At 40.5% G+C, this 16548-nt stretch overlaps 2 protein-coding genes across 4 annotated transcripts in view; one reads left to right on the forward strand and one right to left on the reverse strand.

Moving 5' to 3' along the window:
* The window catches only part of ada (adenosine deaminase), a 28702-nt gene extending 20461 nt beyond the window's left edge, over nt 1–8241 (forward strand). For both annotated transcript variants that reach the window (XM_012853781.3, XM_036142022.1), the window contains 5 exons: nt 968–1039; nt 3726–3827; nt 4061–4128; nt 4226–4355; nt 6604–8241. In XM_012853781.3, coding sequence (XP_012709235.3) covers nt 968–1039; nt 3726–3827; nt 4061–4128; nt 4226–4355; nt 6604–6708 — 477 coding nt within the window. In that variant the 3' untranslated portion in view covers nt 6709–8241. The remainder of the gene's footprint in view (nt 1–967; nt 1040–3725; nt 3828–4060; nt 4129–4225; nt 4356–6603) is intronic.
* A 422-nt stretch (nt 8242–8663) lies between these two features.
* The window catches only part of pkig (protein kinase (cAMP-dependent, catalytic) inhibitor gamma), a 35341-nt gene continuing 27456 nt past the window's right edge, over nt 8664–16548 (reverse strand). For both annotated transcript variants that reach the window (XM_012853779.3, XM_021311265.2), the window contains exons 2-3: nt 13770–13951; nt 8664–9632 (exon numbers count right to left, since the gene is read on the reverse strand). In XM_012853779.3, coding sequence (XP_012709233.1) covers nt 9550–9632; nt 13770–13923 — 237 coding nt within the window. In that variant the 5' untranslated portion in view covers nt 13924–13951 and the 3' untranslated portion in view covers nt 8664–9549. The remainder of the gene's footprint in view (nt 9633–13769; nt 13952–16548) is intronic.

Genomic DNA, 16548 nt, shown 5'->3' on the forward strand with positions numbered 1-16548 from the left:
ACTCATAAACAAATAATTACTTCAAGTTATTGCTGCCAAAGCTGATCCTTAAAGCCTTTAGTTATTGCAGGATACTTGGCACTTCCTACACAACCTTCCCCTTTTGACTTCATCTTTGTCCGATAAATAAATGGTTTTGCAGATTTAATTAGATCAAAATAGTTTTAGGACCTGGTAAAGACGAGATCCTTTTTTTTATCAAGTCCTGTTTCATAAAACCGTAGAAATCAAGGTCCAAATTGTGTTAGAGTGGTCAAATGACAGAGGGTGTACTTTCTTTTTGCTCCATCAGTTTTGGCCTCTTGTCTGTGCAGCCAAGTAAGGTCCAGAGTTACTACATCGCCCATCCTATGGTCTTTTGAAGAAACTCCAAACATCTAGTTTTCTGTCCGTCTGTTCCTGTTCTGCCAGTCCGACCCGCCTAACTAGACGTTCACGCTGACGCCTTTTTCTGCTCTGAAGCTTAAAGGGAGCTTGATCACCTGTAAAGTGCTCCGCATTAAAGCCTGTATTAAAAACAAATTATGTGTTTTACATAAAGAGATCACAGGGATCTTATCTAGAGAACCCTGTTTAAATGTCATTAACAAGGAGCGGAGCAGAGTCCTCTCTGACGTCGACTGTTATCTCCTGCCGTTTATGATCTCAGATACGCATGTGCCGAATAAGCACGGCGAACTATCTGCCGACCGGCCAAGGCTGACGGCGCTGAAAGGAAAGCAGCTGATATAAACACGGGGAAGCGTTTTATGCCTTCAGCTTTTAACGCGATGTTTCGCTGTGATTTTTTTTAAGCGGACTGTGAATTATTGAATCGTTTCGTGCCAAACCGGCAGAACACTGTTCCAGTGAGAACAGAAACCAGCTGAGGCCTTAAAGAGCGGCTCGGCGCTTGCAGATGTGACAGCCAGATGTTTGGCCGGGCTTCCTTGTTTCTCACGTGTTTCTTGATGCACGTTGTTTCCAGGAGGCCGTCCGCTGTGGGATCCACCGCACGGTGCACGCAGGAGAGGTCGGCCCGCCGTCGGTGGTAAAGGAGGTAAGCTGCACAACAGACATGGCTCGAAGGGCCGGTTTTCGTGGCTCCCTACCTTTTAATTGCTCCTAAGTGTGTAAACAAAACACAGAGGCCACGCTACAACAATAGAGATGAGGGCAAAGAGCCAAACACAACAAGCAGAGCGGAGTCTTACCTTGACTGATTGGAGGTCAGTGGAGGAGCAAATTAGGAGTGCTGTAAAAATGCCTGAATGGGGAGCCGCCCAACAATACCGCCAGTCACGTTTCAATCTTTATCCGAGTCGTTAACTTCCTGACGTCAGGTCCATTTTAACAGAGAGGCGACGCGATAACACTGAGCTAAAGAGCAGATTTCCTAACCAATCAAGTCTGTTGTTAAGGAAAGCAGTTAAATGTACGGCAGGAACCGGAGACTTACGTACACTTTAAAAAGACGCAGAACCTTTTCAGACCAAGCTTTTCCTGAATTGGATCAGTTAGGATTAGAAGTGAAGTCATGGAAACATAAATAAGAATTATGAAACGATATCAGATTAAGAGTTATGGACCTCCACAAGTCTTGATCGTCCTAAAGTACAATTTCCAGATGCCTGAAAGAGCTTTGTTCATCTGTTCAAAGCATTAAACCCAACTTTAGACACCAGGGGAACGTCCGGCCATCTCACCGTTCAGGAAGGAGGCGGATTGTGTGGACCGCAGCTCGCCGTTTGGAGCTGTCTGCTGCAGCTCGTATTATACTGTCAGTTCACATTTGCCTTTGGGGACATTTTGGACCTGCTTTGACAACCAACAAATTATTTTTAATGATTTGCTCATTGTCTTTTACTGAAATATGTGGGCAGTAAATATAATCTACTAACGAGGAGTTTCTTAGAGGTATTCTGGTTTGACCAGTGGTCATATTTTGCCTTTTTGTAAAGGCCAATTGGGGACCAGAAATAAAATAATTGGAAATCAAAGACAATACTACCTCATTTGTTTCTGCGATGGCTTAGATCCTTTACTACGTACAGAAAGATGCTGTGGGTGGGCTGTTGTGTACTGAAGCAGCAGCCTGAGGGTCAAGGACATTAACAGACTCAATAAGATCATCAGGAAGGTCAGCCATGTTTGGGAAAGGAATTATACTCCCTAGATATGGTGTTGGAGAGGAGAACGTTGTCATTATTTGATGAACAGCTGTAGGAGCTGGTTCAGCAATAGACTTTCTGTAAAAGAGAGTAACGTAGGAAATCATTCCTGCCTGTTGCAGTCAAGCTATCCACTTCTAATCTCTGATAAAACCCAAAAACTACTCACCGTGATTAATAAAGGGATTCTCTTTCTGTTTAAACTTTATCATTTATAAGCAAAAATAAAGTGGTATGCAGTAGTTTAAGTGCACGGATAAAACATGTTTGTTTTGGATACAAATGGCGGTAGGAAGGGAGAAAAAAAAGATACAAAGGCAGGAACTGAGCTGGAGCCAAGGTATAACGGCCTGCTGCATCCATCTTGGTCAGCAACCCGACGTTTCTTGGCCTCGTCAAATCAGAAGACATTCCTGAGACTTCAGCACCTCTTATTACTAGAGTTTGGATTAATGGACGTACAGCCATATTCACGACATTAGAACATTATTGAAAAGTGAATTCATTTAAGTTCACTAAGGGAAACAGATAAATTAACACAACTGCTGTTGTTTTAAAGCCATTATCTCTGTTGTGATTTTTTTCCCACGTCCAGCTATTAAAAACACAGCATTTGAGCGAGAGTGGCGCAGGAGTATAGATAGTTTGTCCTGCAATTGGCAGGTTGCCGGTTCAGTCCCCTGCTCAAACTGTCTCAGTTGTTGTGTCCTTGGGCAAGACCTGAATTGCCTGCTGGCGGTGGTCCATCTGACCACAGCCTCGCCTCTGTCAGTCTGCCCCAGGGCAGCTGTGGCTACTAACATAGCTCACCACCGTCAGGGTGTGAATGACTGACTGTAGTGTAAAGCTCATTGGGGTCGTCTGACTAGTTTAAGCTCTATACAAGTCCAAGCCATTTACCATTTAAGGGAACTATACCTGATCACAAATATAGTTGAACCATGAGTTTAGTCTGAACTGTAAGTCCCGCCCCAGCTGTTTTTCCCCAATAAGAAACCTTCGAGACTGAACAAGCTCGTGCACAATCCTCATTGAGGGACTTTTTTTTCCTTGGCATAAATGGCTGCGTGTTGGGTAAATGATACTTTATCATGTGGTCAACACGCATGCATGCCATGCTGTTTACAAACCTAGTCGTGCACACGCTTTAGTAGTTCTACACACCCTGTGCTATTAGCAGAGAAACGTTGTCCTGGGTTGTCTCCATTTATTCCCACTAAAACAGCCTGGACTCACCTGATTGCTTAATCAATTAGTCAATTCTTATTATGAAATTATGTCTTTTAACTCGTAATACATTCCATAGAAATGCATAAAAAATAAATTCAGGTATAGCTCATTTAAGATTAGAAAATTGCATCTGACCAATAAAAAAAGCAAAATTGTATGTTTAATCTTGGCTTAAAGGTTGTTTTATTTCAAAAGGTACTTTAATCTGGCCAACAAGCCTCTTAGAAATGCATATTCTAATTAGTAAACATGACTGTATATATTTAAGCTTGTTTGTTCCGTTGTTTTTTTTTTAATTATTATTATTTTTTGCCTTTACATCTCCTTTGCTCCCTGGTCTTTTAGGCTGTAGAAGTGCTGAAAGCTGAACGTGTCGGTCATGGCTACAGAACCCTGGAGGACCAAGTCCTGTACCAAAAACTGCTAAATGAAAATATGCACTTTGAGGTAAGTTATCACCCATCAAAAAAGTCATTTCATTCCCATATATTACGTTAATATCCTGAAACGTATTATATGAAGGGCAGTTCCTTATGCACACCTGTGGTGATGTTGTAAAGATGAAGTGGTGAACTCACCTGAGGAAGCAGAGACGTTCTGCCCTCTAGTGGAGACATCAGGTAGATGCGAGACGGCAGTAATTAGCTCACCCAGTGCTGCCTCTGCTGCTCTCCTTGCAGATCTGCCCCATTTCCAGTAAGCTGACAGGTGCCTGCAACCCAGACTTTACCATACATCCCGTGATCACGTAAGCCCCCCTCACATTAAAATACGGACAAACAGGCCTCCATTAAACTAGGATTTGTTTGATGAATCGTTTGGGTTTCATATTTTCCTTTGAGCAGGTTCAGTAGAGACAAGGCCAACTTCTCCCTGAACACAGATGACCCTCTGATCTTCAACTCCGACCTGCTGCTCGACTACAGCATTGTGCACGAACACATGGGATTCACGGAGGAGGAATTCAAACGGCTGGTGAGATCAAATGCACCGTTTATTAATAGCTCTCGATCAAAGGGAGAAGCCATTTAAATGAGGATAGAAAGGAGAACACTGCTTTTATATTTCCCCTTTATCAGCTGATTATTGAAGCAGGAACAAAGCCTTGTGCTACAAAATATTCCACCGTAGTTTCTGTTTAACGATGCAAGTTCCCAGTGCAGCTTAAACTCATTGTACCACTTAGCACAACATCAAGATTGGAGCAGGTTTGCATTAAACATGGCTTAGCATAAGACCATAGGAAACAAATAAATTAACATTCGCATTTGCACAATTCGGTAAACTCATAGCTGGAGCAGCTCAACCCTAAAATAACAAATCTGCACACCAGCAGTGATAAAGCTCTGTGATTATGTTTGAACTTGTTCGCCTTAACCCATGCGTAAATAAAATAAAATTATCCATGGAGTATTTCCTCTCTGCAATTATTTAAACTGCAGATCTGACAGGTTGTCAAAAAAATTCAAATGTTTTGCAGACTTTTATGTCTGCATTGGTCTTTGAAGGTCACACCAAAGCATTTCAGGGAAGTTAAGGTTTAAAGCTTGACGGGAACCTCAGTTTTTGTCTTTTTCCACCATTTCAATGTAGATTTACAGTATTTTGGTAAACAAGGGTTCATTGTCGGCTCATTTTCTATCAGGCACCCAGGGCTCTGTACTATGAAGTTGTTCAATTGAGGATTTTCAGACTCCCAATGCTGGGTCACTTAGGTTAGCTACCACAGTAACTCATGCTGGACATCTGAACCTGCTCCAAAGCAGAATCAGGGTGCATTTTTGCTTTGCTTTAACCAGAGACATCTCAGCAGATTTAAACTGACGTTGCCCGTTTCTTGCAGAATCTGAAGATTAAAAATTAAAGTTATTTGATTTTCTTAATGAAAAAAAAGTCCCTTTAAAAAACATATTATTTTATCAAGAGTTTTTGAAGTTCCCTTTCTCACCCATCGGCTCGTATTATTTGGAAAGGATAAAAACACAGCAAAGCAGCATCACCTTTCAGAGGAACATGTCTAGTGAAGAAGTAACTCAGAACTTTATAATGCTGTTAACAAAAGAACATGTTGATCCAGTGGGCATGCTCTCAGCCATTTTCTTCCTGGCGGTTGCATTTTATGGGTGGGGAGTGGGTAAAACATGAGTAGAAGCTGTTCAGGTGCGTGCCGGCCCGGCTATGTAAAGAAGAGGTGGGAGAACAACAGAGAGATAGTGTGTTTAACCGTAATCCATCTAAAAAGATACCTTTAATTCTTCACAAAACTATTTAGTTCTATCTAAAAATAATGAAATGCTCCTTTAAGATTACAAACCGACTGCAACTCATTTTATGTGGCATTAACAGTCCGAATGGAAAACATAGGCTTAAAGCTTTACAAGAGCTCCCCCTGCTGGCCTTAATCTTTTTTCTTTGTTGCGTTTAATGCTAGTAGGAATTAAGGATGGAAACTTCCAACAGATGAAACCGGCAGCATTTAGCACAGTAAAACTTTCAATGACAACATTTTTAATACATTCCTGCTATTATAAGTAGCTGTGGTAGGCAAATTGTTTAGCTTATTAGCCATCTAATGTGGCCATCTTTCGACTTATCTCCACGATGTGATTGTTCCTTTTTATTCAACTCCTGCTTTACATGGACACATACATGAAGTATAGGGCTGCAAAGCCCTGGGGTGTTAGAGTTGTGTTAGAACTAAACTTCTCCACTTCGGTCTTGTTTGATGCAACTAAACCCAAGAAAGCCTCTCTTTCTTACCTATTCAGCCTTTTTCTAATTATACTGACATGAACTTTTGTTTTTAGCGTGCTAACAAAGAGTGTTTTTGAGTGTTTTCTCTCAAGATCTCCACTCCTGAAAGGAAATGCAACACCATTAATGTCTTGCACTTAGAAATACTCTAACGATTGACTCCACATGGCTTTGAGATGGACATGGAGCCCTTTTCAGACTGCAGCTGCTTCTCTGAAATCTTGTCGTAACATCACCTAAATGCTTCAGAGCACCAAACTGAAAACCCTGCTGTTTATATTGTGGTGCACACACTGACCGATGATCACTTAATCAATGCATTTAGATTAGAAAAAGAGCTGAAGGAATCGAAATTCCAAATCACTTGACATCCTTAGCCAATTAGGACCTTCTTCTACATTCATGTAGAAGAGAACGTTACTGTTTGGGTAAATGCTGAATGGAAACTTTGTTGTTTTGTGTCTTGCAGAACATCAACTCTGCAAAGTCTTGCTTCCTTCCAGACGAGGAGAAGAAAGAGCTCCTCCACCAACTGCACCAGGCCTACGGGATGGTACAGAGCACCGCCTTTTAAGACATCGCTCTGACCTCTTAATCAACCCCTACCGACACAAAGGAATGTGCTTTTATTCAATTTATGAAAGCCCACATGAGGCCTACAGAGCATCAGATAAGCTGGTTATCACATGACTGTGTTACCTCATGCATCAGCAGTATGCTTTCCATCAGTTTTCATCTCAGTACTTGCATACCTCCGCTCTTCGTCGTGTAGGGGTGCGTTTAATTGCATACGAGGCTACATTCCACCGAACGGTGCAAGAAACATCCAAGGGTTGTCGTTTCAAACGAAGCTTATTTCATTATATCCAAGAGCTGCGTACTTCGAGTTTACATTGTTTTTGTTGAAAAGACAAGCTTTAAATGCGCAATTATTCTATAGTCATAAATATACAGCTTATCAGCCTATAGAAGCCATCTTATTTGTTGTTTACATTGCTTACAGATATAGCACGGCGCGAATACTGATTGGTTTAAGAGCAAAAGAAGGGAATCCACGCACACAAGGAGCCAATGTGCTTTTTGCTCTCCATGTGAAACACACCCGGGGGCCAGATGCATAAAAGATTTATGAAGATGGATGCAGGCATAGTTTTCTATACTGAAAAAGTAATTACTAGGCAATGGGAAATGTAATGCATGTGCATAAGCCTTATTCCCACTGCCACCTTTAACCCCTGAAAGGATGCAGTCTCGTTCCTCTCCATAAATAACATTGTCTAATAATATTTAATGATTAATAAATGAAAAAAGAGAATCCAAAGGTAAATCAGGTAGCTTGTAAAATAAAAAAAAGGTGCCAAACTGGAATAAAATACATTTTAATTTCAGAGCAAACAATCCTCCTGACGTAAAAGAATATGGTTGAATTAATAACGATAGGCCGAGGTGCATCTGGACCTAAATCCCTGCTTTATCTGCATCCTATAAACAAACGGTTTGTTTGGTCATCCAGTTTTACTGTGAGAATATCAGGAATTACAACGCCAAGAGTAGCACAGGAAGGATGAATCTTGTGGCAGAAAAGATCTTGACATATTTATTCTTCACTTAATGCAGCTTTAGCAAAAGTGCTGGAACACCAATGCATTCAGGTGTCTGAGCGCTACGCGTTACCGCAGTGGACCAGAACTATAATCTAACAGGAACATATAACTGATATTAAAAAGGAATGAATCCTTTTACGGTATATTTTATGATAGCATTTTCTAATTCATTTTAGATTTAACTCTTTTTCTGATTTAATTGTTTAAGATTATATTTTTTTTCTATTTGTTATTTAATATTTTTTTATCTGATTTTTTATTTTTTATTTTTTTTGCAGGAATTTTTTTTATTTTTTGTTAGTTTCACATTTTCACTTCCCAAATCCAGCATTTGGTTTAAATTCCTCCACAGACATGGTGACACCAGGTTAACCAATATGAGTAGCAGGCTTTTTTGGACACATTACCCCCCTGGTACAGAATCTGATGTGCATGAAGGAAACTATTTTTTTATTCTTTTTTTCTACCCCATGTTTCTGCATCTGGCCCCGGGACAACAACAACAAAAAAAAAAAAAAATCAGGTGAAAAGAGCTCCATACCAAAAGTGCAGTCTTATGTGTGTCCACTAGGTGGCATCGCAACGTCACCAAGGTGGAGAAAACACAGCCTCTCTAATAGGAATTTGTTTTTGAAAAATTAATTATCTTTTGATGTAAATATTTATTTAAAAAATGTCCTTTAATCTAAAACAGAAAAGCGCTTATTTCTTACTCATTTGTAGCCCTTATTAAAAGATAAATCTGTTCCCATTATAATAAAAGCTTTTAAAAAATATGACTCACTTTTTTTTTTATTAATTTGATCTTTTTTTGGCATTAAGACGGCTCTTATTTCCACTTTGCCAGACAGGACACATAAAAAAAAATCTAATTTTGTACGTATTAAAACTTGGATCAGAAAATCAGCCACACACTCGCAGTGAAAAGGGTCTCTAAAAATCTGCACTGCTCTTGCAGAGAAACGTCTGTTTCTTTATTGTGAAAAGAGATAAAGGAGAACACGGGGGCCATGCTGGAAGGAAATGTCAACACCGACTTCCTCTGACCATCCTCATGTACACAAAAAGCTGCATTCAGGAATATTTATGGTTGTAATTAACCCCGTTTGGCTGGAACACAGCAGCTTTTATAGCTCCCATATCTGCGGTTTTCAGTAACCCGACAAATTTCCCTGCGTAAGAAAGTAATCATCTCTTAAAACATACAAATGTTACAATTATTCATCAGTATTTTATTACACAAAGAAATGTTCTATCACAAAGTTATCACTTAACATTTAGCAATAAATATGAAGTCTTTACTTGACGGTAAGTGGAGACGATACTAGAAAGAAAAAAAAAACGGAATGAGAGAGTCACAAACCCACACACAGGCGTGAAAAGAAAACGACAAACGGATGATAATGAATCCATGACACAGTTCCATTCTAGCCCGGAGCTTTGTTATTAGTTATAAATAATTTTGTTTCGCTCAGTCCTTCTCCACAGGCACTAATCCAAAAGTTTCTGTGCTTCCTCATCCTGTCAGGAAATACAAATGAATAAGAGTATAAAGCAAAGGAGCCGCATCCCATTTCCCACTTCCACTCAGTTCTCTTAACCATCAGACTATCTGGTCCAGAACAAAAGAAAAAAAAAAGTGGGCGACATTTGGGGCGAGGAGAGCTCCAAACAGGCCGGCAGTGAGTGAAAGTGTCCTCAGATCCAGAAAGGACGACCGATATTCCATCTCTTCATTTCCTTCTCCTCCTCCGCACATTCCTCTGCATCCTCTCTGCGTTCCTCCACGCCGCATCCATCTCCTGCTCTTTTTAGGACGGGCCCCCGCCGCCCTGGGCGTCTTGGCTTGTAGAGCCCTCAGCCTCAGGAGCCGGGGACGCTCCCGGGTCTCCTTCTGCAGAGAGAAAAATAAGTTCAGGGGGAAAAAAAAAAAAGACAATCCTGGGAAATAAACTTCCTGCAGTGACACAGCCTGAATAGGTCTGAGCTCCGCAGGTCATGGGACACTTAAAAAGGAAGGCGGTGCACAATAATACAATGAAGGATTGGCTCAGAGCGGAAAGGTTTGATAATATAAGGGCAAATGGACACCAGTGAGAGGGATGTGTCTCTGCTGCCGGTCCAACTCCTTTAACACAGAGGCACCAGTGAAATCCCACAGCTGGAGAACCAAACACCTGCATGGGCTGCAGCTTGTTGGTGCCTACAGGTCCAGGGTCAGCGGCTCACCGGCACACTTTCTGTTATTATGATACATCGTAATTGTAATGATCATCAGGAAAACACCGGTTGGTTTTAAATGCGGTTCTGGCCTGAACTAAAGGCCCCAGCCTACTCTGGATGTCTCCTTAAAGGAGGGTAAAAGTTCAGCCTCATAACTGGCTGCGGCAGGAAGTGGTAGTTTTTGGATTTAAACGGGACTCTTAGGGTGGAGCCGTAGGATTTCTGATTGGTCAAATAGACAGTTTTAGAGGTCCTGGCTCTGCCTCAGAGATTTCAGATTTTATTTCAGGCTTAAGTTTTACTGCAGGAATATCAAAGAAGCTCCACGAAAAATCAGATAAGACTTCTGATTCCAAAAACAATCCAGGAAAATCCTTTATTCCTATAGCCAGAAGTTTAAACACACTCATCCAGAGTAAATGCAGCTGTGTACCAAGAGATTTTAGAGCACTACATGCTTCTATCTGCTGAAAAGCTCTATGGAGATGATGATTTCATTTTCCAGCATGATCTGGGACCTGCCCACAGTGCCAAAACCACCAGTAACTGGTGTACTGACCATGGCATTACTGTCCTTGATTGGCCTGCCAATTCCCCTGACCTGAACCCCATAGAGAATTTGTGGGGTATTGTGAAGAAGAAGCTGAAAGACACCAGAGCCAACAATGCAAATGAGCTGAAGGCTGCTATTGAAGCATCCTGGGCATCCATAACACCTCAGCAATGCCACAGGCTGATTGCCTCCATGCCACGCCGCATTGATGCAGTAATCTGTGCAAAAGGATTCCCAACCAAGTACTGAATGCATAAATGGACATTTTCAAATGTTTGATTTTGTTTTGCTGTTATAATTTTTTTTTTACTTGGTCTGAGGAAATATTCATAACAATTACAAAATAACTAATTAAACAGGTAGAAGAAACCCTTCCAAACATAACTCATGAAACCAACACTTACAACAGTTAATGTATTTAAATCATGTTAGAAGTGAGCAAAGTTCTTCCAATGAGAAAATCTACTGTTTACTGGATGCGCACTTGGCCTCCAATTGGCTCGGCAGAAAATAACATTAAAATGAAGCTTGTGTTCAAACAAGAAGTCTCACTTTAACATAAAGTGTCTCTGGTGCATTTTTGGTAAAAACAAGTCCGTTCTTTATTCAGTGAAGTTACTCACGGTGGCTAGAGAAGCCAGAAATGGCAGAGTAGTGATATTTCTTCATAATAATACTTAAGTAAAAGTAAAAAGTACAGTGCAGTAAAACTACTTATAAATTACATCTCGTTCAAAACGTTACTCACGTAAATGTAACTGAGTAAATGTAACTAGTTACTACGCACCTCTGACTATATGTGCAAAAGTTAGAGATGTTCTTGATTTTATCCCTCTAATCTGCAGCGATGCAGATACACAATAATCGGCCAAATCTCTTCACTGGAGACACAGAGTTGAAATAATCTTTCATCCTTTCAAACTAAAAGCCCATTAACGTCCTTGATGCTATTGGTCGAATGGCCACATGTACTCCATCTATACACTACTGCAATATGCAGACATGCTGTAGTCTGAACATTTGTGGGATACATCCAAATTGAGTTTTAACCACAGTTTCATCTCATTTAAGAGTGTGTGTCTTAAATTGAAAAGTTGAATAGAGCACTGCTAAGCTCTTGAGAAGACAACTAGACTTCTTGTTTGTTGAAGACGTTTCTCCTCTTGTACAAAAGCCTTCTTTAGTTCTAAAAACGGTTCAAACTAATAGGATAATAAATTGTAATCACGACAAATTACACTAATAGGGCTAAAAAGGTGCCTGAATGAATGAAAAGCTCTTTAAATTATTCTAAACTCTGGCATATATAGATTTAGGGCGTAACCTTATTCAGTGTTTATTTTATTACAATTGGAATCTGTTTCATGTGATCCATTCATGGGGTCTATCTAGCAACAAAAATGGGTTTTCCAAGACTAAAGCAGCTATCTGTTTTCAGTGATGGACTAGGGAAGGTGGATTTTTGTTTCCAGCAGACAGACTTTTGGTGATGTGCAACAATCAGAGCAAATAGTATTTTTGTAGGACATCTGGAAATGACCATAGCGCTGTTTACTTGTTGAGAACATCCTATGTTTACCGTTAATGTTTATGAATAGAGTTTAAACAGAAACAATCATCCTCATATTTGTATTAGGCAAACATTCTCAGTGTGTTCAAATAACCACGTGCAGTGTAGACGCTCAGTGCTCCTGACTCAGCCATAGAAGTTCAAGTGGAAAAGTTCAAGGAAAGTACACTATCCTTCAATTATAGGGGTATAAAATTAGACCTAATCTAAAGTGCAAAACGAAGCACAAAATTTTATACTTAATTAGACAAAGATTTCCCCCCAAAAAATGTGAAATCTATTGGGGAAAACTGAAGTAATGCTTTGGTGCTTTCATAGGGAAAGTTGCAATGCAGTGCTGCAAATCGAACATGCTTGATGAACTTATGAGTGAGAACACCTCAGCATAAAACTGGAGTTTTGTTGGAATGAAACATGCAGGTGTGTGTTAATAAAGCACAAAGGTTTAAAGACATCAGCAACGACCTTAAAGAAGCAACTCTTGTCATAAACGTGACAATGCAAGCATCCTGCCCAAGTAAAGTGACCCGTCAGGTGATGCGGTACAGAATAACTATTGGAGGATAGAGTAGTTGCCCTGTTTCTAACAAAGACAAAATAAACGTCACTGTTATATTTAATTAACTTCCCCGTTCAGCAGAAAGCCTGCAACCTGCACATCAGCTTTGAAGCACCGCTCCCTCATGAATTGTCTTCAACTGGTAAAAGCTACGCCAATGTAGACTCTCGTTTTCTCCCGGTTATTACTTATTTTATTTATCTTGGTTACTTTATCTTCCCTCTCGCTGGGCAAAGAGTATGGATGGTCCTCCAATTCAACCGAAAACGGTAAGTAGAATGATCTACGGTCGTCTTTGCTAGTTTTATACTCTTCCTCCACCAAGGACACGTGTTCATATACGTGTAAAAGTTTGTCCCCTTTCCCCATTGGGTGCACCACCAACCCATATATAGATAAACAACTCATTCTAGAGTATTAGTACGCTTTCAGTTTTGATGCGACTGCTATTCTGACTTTGGCAGAATATGTATTTATGAAAGCAATACTTGATTTTTGCTAATAAAAAGCCAAATGAGCTACACACTGTCCCTTTAAAGTCCATCGTTCTACTCTTCACAAGTGAAAAACCTTTTTTTTACAAAGGATGGCAATCTTATTTGTACCAAGGTCAAAGGTGAAAGCATATTTTAAATAAATCACAGCTCCATCTCAGATTCTTCAGGCATCAATAAAAACATTTGCTGTAAAAGTTAAAAAAACTGGAGTTTTGCTGGAGTTTTTACAAGTCACACTAGCCTTTTAGAGAAAGGCTAGTATGACTTGTTTGGAAGGGTTTCCTATTTTACCAACCTATGAAGGTTTGGACTTGTTTTTGCTGCAAGCTAATTTCACTCATAAACTCAAAAAGGAGTTTACCATTATGACCTGCTAAAGCCAACCGTGGAGTTTCACGATTTGCCATCATGCTCTTGAGAAACCACTGTAATCACTGGATGGAATTCGCCTAAAATTACGTGAGACACTTTATCTGTTCTGGACTCAAATAATCTTCCAGCCTGTTAAAGACCAGATCATATGAGGTTACACTTTCCTTTTTTCAATATCCTAAAATGGAAAGTTAGCCCATTAGCTGGCGTACATCAAGCACCAAAGTAGTCAGTGACGTTGGACAGGTTCCACTCACCTGCAGCCTTCAGATCCATCTCTGCCATGTCTTTGGTGAGCTCACTCGTGCTCGCCCCGACCTCCCCCTCCCCTGTGATGTCGGGCACCGCGTTCCTGCGCCCCGTGCGATCACAGTTGATGAAATCTGAGTACGACGTCTCAACGTCCATCATCTGTCCATGACCAGCGCTCTCATTACACCTGCGAGAGGGAGAGAATGTCAGGGCCGCTGCAGAGCGCTCGTAAGATGCAAACAAAGTCCCCGCTGCCCGCTTTTATTGATCATGGGACTTTTCTACTTATCATGTGGACTACCACTCAAGCAAGACTAAGCGGACACAAATTATTACTGGATGGAGAGACGATGCTGAGCTACAGTATTTAGGAGGCAACTCCGGATCTTGGGGGCAAGAGAGAGAAAGGCAGCTAAGAAAGAATCAATAAGAAAAAAGGACAGAAGATGTTAATCATTGTCCTTCCTCTTTCTGCACCAAGACTAATGGAAGCACTGACATCTTTCCTAACTGCTTGACCTAATTACATCAGGATAAAGGGCCATCACTTGTTTAGTCCAACCCCTCTCACAGAGCCCATTTGTCTTTCCTGAAGGTACTTACACAGCGTTTAAAAAGGAGGAGTGGATGAAGCGCCGGTCAATATGGAAATCCGAAGTAAAAGAGCTTTGACAACAAGCTCAGGAGGGGCCTAATTAGCAATTCATCCCTCATCTGTTTCCTGTTTTCACTCCAGTTTCAACTAGGTCACGGATCCTGCCAAGCACGAAAACCCTAACCCTCGAAGGCAAAGGACAAACAATGACCTGCTGCGGAGAGAAAAGGCCTCTGTACGCTTAGAGAAGAGAAAAGGAAGGTGGAACCACTCAGACACGGCTCCTCCTTATTCCCCAAAGGTACCCTCATAAGTTTGCACAGGGAACGACGGATGTGAGGCGTTACTGTGACACACTTCCTCTTTATCACAGCCGCAACAGCAGCCGAGCTACGAGTGCTAAAACACACGAGGAAGAAAGGGATGAAGAGGAGGCTGGGAGAGACGATGACATCACGCTGACCTGGGGTCACCCACTTTCCCAACTCTTTCACTAAAATGCCCATTTTTTAAGGTCCTAGTGTTTTCTTTGTCACATGTACAGTATATATGTGTGTGGTCTGTTAAAAAAAAAAAAAAGCAAGCTTTAGTGGTCAGTTTGTGGGAGAATAGCCGCCGGAGCCACTTCAGGAACTGTGCAGCACTCTGTGGGCCCCCCGTAGATAAGAGCGATACCTGTGGACGGCTGGCATTTTCCTGAGTGCTCCTGCGATCACAAGAAGCGCTTTGTGTTCCCGGCCGCAGACGGTGGTGGGTGTGATCCGCAGCTAATACTGAGAACTTAAAAAGCAGGCAGCGCGATCTTTCCTGAGCAAAAACACAGCGGGATCGTCTCACTGAAAGGGGTCAACCTAATGAAGCTATACCCACTGCACTGCTGCGGTTTTCAAATCAACCAGATATCCACCAGGGATCAGAACGGGCCCATTTTCCCTTTATCGGTTCTGATCAGTGATCTGCAGGTCAAACACTGAAAAACTTACATTTTTCTATCTAGTGAAACTATCTACTCCTGCCATTTTTGGTCTTGAATTGCCTAGACTATCATCATTTACTTTGGTGCCCTTCTTTTTTAGAAACATTTATAAAAAAAATGTTTTTAAAGGTCTGGCATGACCTTTTAAAGCTCCTTAATTTTCTCTATTTTCAGTTCAGCGGGGATAAAACCTATTAGATGCCTGTCTAAAGGTTTCAGAATAAACTGTTGCATTAGTAAAGACTAAAATTATGATCTTAGTCAAACCTAGTGGTATTTTTCCGGGGTTGCCAATAAATAACACACGGCAAAAAAAAAAAAAAAAGTTCTAAGAATTTTTAAAGCGATAAATTGGTTGGTTCAGCCAGTTTTTAAAAATGCCAGTCGGTGTTTTTGTGTGCGTATTGTTGGGATGTGCATGTTACTTTGTCACTTTTTAGCAGCAAAAGTGGTTTTTTTTTTTTTGCATTTTTTCCTATTATATTAGCACCAATGGTAAAAACATTTAGAAACCTTAAGAAGAAATAAAAATATAGAAATATTTCATTCCAGCAGTGTAATGTACCACTGAGAATAAAAACTAAATTCAACCTTTTGTTTGGATACTTGAATTAGTTACATTTTAATTCACTAATTCTCCAAAAATTTAATGGAAGCATTTTTCTCCCATTTTATGATTTATTTTTCGGATCACGCATCTATGAAGATTTAATGACTTCCTGTATCGGTCGATATAAAAACGACATTCGCGGAGGCCCTTTACTCTTAACCACTTTTCAAAACGGGAAAGACAAGACAATAAGCCATTTGAGTAAGGCAGATGTATGTTGATCCTCATAATAGTTGCTCACTTAAAACTTGCTTCCAGTCAGAGCAATGATTAAGAAGTTTACAGCAACATAAACTGTGACAAACTAAATTGGACAAGTCTGTGACAAAGTGGTTCAGTGTGTGTTCACCATTTGTCCCTTATTCTTATTTCTGATTAATTTCCTTTCTGTAGCTGGCCATATTGCTTAAAATTAAACATTAGTTTGCAGCTCTGCTCCACTTACTATCCCGGGTTTGTTTGTGTTAGCATTAGGTTGCAGTTTCCATCTATGATTAGGTTAAAGCTACAACTGGATTATTGGTTGAACTTGTTTTTTTTGGTTTCAAAGTATATTCATGATATTTGTTTTCCTTTTTTACTCACCATTGTTTGTCCTTTGTG

Source organism: Fundulus heteroclitus, chromosome 1 (assembly GCF_011125445.2).
Source record: "Fundulus heteroclitus isolate FHET01 chromosome 1, MU-UCD_Fhet_4.1, whole genome shotgun sequence".
Taxonomy (NCBI): domain Eukaryota; kingdom Metazoa; phylum Chordata; class Actinopteri; order Cyprinodontiformes; family Fundulidae; genus Fundulus; species Fundulus heteroclitus.